Here is a 2,874-nt window from a genome sequence, read left to right on the forward strand (position 1 = left end):
GTGTGTGTGTGTGTGCGTGCGTGCGTGTGTGTGTGTGTGTGTGTGTGTGCGTGTGTGTGTGCGTGTGCGTGTGCGTGTGCGTGTGTGTGTGAGAGAGTCACTTGCTGTTTATCCTCACAGCTTGAGGATAGGAGCTATCATTGAACCTGGTGGTCAGTCTTTAGGCTGCTGTACAGCTTGACGGACCGTAGAGGATTGAACATTTCTCCTCCTATATTTGGGGTTCTGAGAATAAAACAGCTTCAGAACAATCAATGTAGAAATATGTGTTTACAGTTCTACACATCTGTTCAATAAGTTATTGTTGTTGATGATGATGTATGTAGTTATTCACCAGCTATAGAGTGAGTTGTTGTTTATGTTTCTAAGACTGCAGGGTGGGAGATGCAACAATGGCCTTGAGAACAGCAGGAAGTGTGTTGGTGGTCTTTCTCTGGTCTGTGGCAGGTATGGTCTCATTCATAATGTTTTAGTTGCCCTGTATATCAATCTAAATACATTTCTAAAAGCATAACTATAGTAATGTTATGCTGGTGTCTTCTGTTAGGTGTCTCCACCATTAAATAGTCATACTTCACACCTCACTGAGTGATGCTTATCTCTGGTTTCCATTCACACTTCTGCACATCAGCAGCAGTAGCATAATAAGAATGTTGTCAACCACCAGCAGAGTTGGGGTCAATTCCATCTCAATTCCACTCAATTCAGGAAGTAGACTGAAATTCCAGTTCCAATTATTTTCAATGCTTTTCAATTAGGAACATTTAGAAAATGTGGAATTGGAATTTGGTTTACTTTCAGAATTGACTGGAATGCTTTTAACTTCCATGATGTATATTGAAATGAATACTAGAATGATATAAGGGAATGTACATTTGAGTAGATGGGTCCTACAGTATGCTACACATGTTTACATGCATTTGGATGTATTATTGTATTGTCTGTTTTTTTATAGTCTTGACGTCACAAATGAAGTTCTCTCATGGTTGAGTCCTGTGACACTGTGTTTCAGGTGTTCTGGGACAATATACTGTGATGAGTGTCTGTGCCTTAAAGGGGTCATCAGTGGACCTGCGCTGTCCATTTCCCAGTGTGACCCAAGTCACAGAGATGGTCTGGTATAAGACATGGTTGAATGGTAAGCAGTATGATCTGAGAAGGGACCCTAATTATGAAGGTCGTGTGGAGTACCATGGAACTACAGAGAAGGACTGCATCCTGAGAATCACAGACCTGAGACAGAGTGACATAGCAACATATTACTTCAGATATAAAACAAACCAGTATTCAGAATGGAAATATGGCTCATATGGATTCACTCTCAGTCTCACAGGTACTGAATAAATAGTATAGTACAAGTCAAGTTATTTATTACATGTTCTATGAGAACAGTGAAATGGTGGTGACTGACAGACTTCCTCCATTATTGTTTCATATCCTCTCCCTTCAGATCTAAAGGTGGAGAGGATATATTACTACAAACTGACCTGTAAAACCACCTGTACTCTGACTGGTAACCCCACATACATCTGGTACAAGAACGGACGACATCTAGATGAGAGCACCTCCCCTCAGTACAAAGACCCAGTCTCCAGTAACTATGAAGACAGCTTCTCCTGTGCTGTAAAAGGCCATGAGGATCTCCGCTCTCCTGCAGTGTGTGAGTGGGAAAAAAAGTGTTGATTCAAACACAGTGTTTCACTCTAGCAATACCAACAGCTCAAATGGTTATGATTTATACTGAAACGACTTGAAATTAACAGTTTACTTCTTTACTTTGCACCTAAAGAAACAAGACATGAAAAGTTAAAACTATTAACAGAGAGCCTCTTCATGTTTCAGGTGCTCAGGGTCACAACTGCTGGAGAGTGACTTACACCAAGAGCAGAATCTGTGCCTTGAAGGGCTCCACAGTGGACATATCCTGCTCTTACACTTATTCCACTAGTTATATAGAACAGGGTTCATTCTGGTTTACACAGAAAGACCCTGTAGATCTCAGTTCATATCCAGAGTATGTAGGTCGTGTGGAGTACAATAGAAACACAGAGAACCATCACATCATGACAATAACAAACCTGACAGAGAAGGACTCGGCTGAGTACAAATTCAGATTACTAACAACAGATGAGGGGAGATTTTCTGGCCTTCCTGGTGTGATGTTGACTGTCACAGGTAATAGTCCACCTACAGTTAGTACTGTAATAGGACAAGTCTAATCACATGACAAGTCTGTCTGCAGTCACATATGACTGATGTTTCCTCTTAGATATCCTGTTGGAGATGGATCCTACGTCTGTGTCAGAGGGGGAGAGAGTCACACTGAGATGTAGAACCCAATGTACAGTCGGTCTCAACCCCACCTACATCTGGTACAAGAACAGACAACGTCTAACCAATCCAGTCAGCAGTTATAACAGTCTGATCCTAAACCCAGTCACCAGTTATAACAGCCTGATCCTAGACCCAGTCACCAGTTATAACAGTCTGATCCTAGACCCAGTCACCAGTTATAACAGTCTGATCCTAAACCCAGTCAGCAGTGAGGATGCAGGGAACTACTCCTGTGCTGTAAAAGGCTTAGAGAGAATCCTCTCTCCAGAAGAGACTCTCACTGTCAGATGTGAGTACATGAGGTGTTGATATATCTATAGTGAAAGTCATTGATATCATCTCTCTAATACATGGTTCTACATGTCAGTGTAACATACTAATCTATACTAATTTACATCATCTCTGTAATACATGGTTCTACATGTCAGTGTAACATACTAATCTATACTAATTTACATCATCTCTGTAATACATGGTTCTACATGTCAGTGTAACATACTAATCTATACTAATTTACATCATCTCTGTAATACATGGTTC

The 2,874-nt window shown here is 40.9% G+C and overlaps 1 protein-coding gene across 1 annotated transcript; it reads left to right on the forward strand.

Moving 5' to 3' along the window:
• The first annotated feature begins 375 nt into the window (after positions 1–375).
• Positions 376–2,620, forward strand: LOC139568013 (uncharacterized). The gene is made up of 4 exons (XM_071389677.1): positions 376–447; positions 1,013–1,333; positions 1,451–2,175; positions 2,270–2,620. Exons 1-3 carry the CDS (start codon positions 393–395, stop codon positions 1,681–1,683), a joined length of 609 nt encoding a protein of 202 aa, XP_071245778.1. The 5' UTR covers positions 376–392; the 3' UTR covers positions 1,684–2,175; positions 2,270–2,620.
• The last annotated feature ends 254 nt before the right edge of the window (positions 2,621–2,874 follow it).

Source organism: Salvelinus alpinus, chromosome 2 (assembly GCF_045679555.1).
Source record: "Salvelinus alpinus chromosome 2, SLU_Salpinus.1, whole genome shotgun sequence".
In the NCBI taxonomy this organism is placed as follows: domain Eukaryota; kingdom Metazoa; phylum Chordata; class Actinopteri; order Salmoniformes; family Salmonidae; genus Salvelinus; species Salvelinus alpinus.

Excerpts from the sequence above, each read along its gene's own strand:
- LOC139568013 (XM_071389677.1), top strand. The coding sequence starts at position 393 with ATGGCCTTGAGAACAGCAGGAAGTGTGTTGGTGGTCTTTCTCTGGTCT. Across the intron at positions 448-1,012 it reads CTTTCTCTGGTCTGTGGCAG|GTGTTCTGGGACAATATACT; the intron begins GTATGGTCTCAT and ends ACTGTGTTTCAG. Across the intron at positions 1,334-1,450 it reads ATTCACTCTCAGTCTCACAG|ATCTAAAGGTGGAGAGGATA; the intron begins GTACTGAATAAA and ends CTCTCCCTTCAG.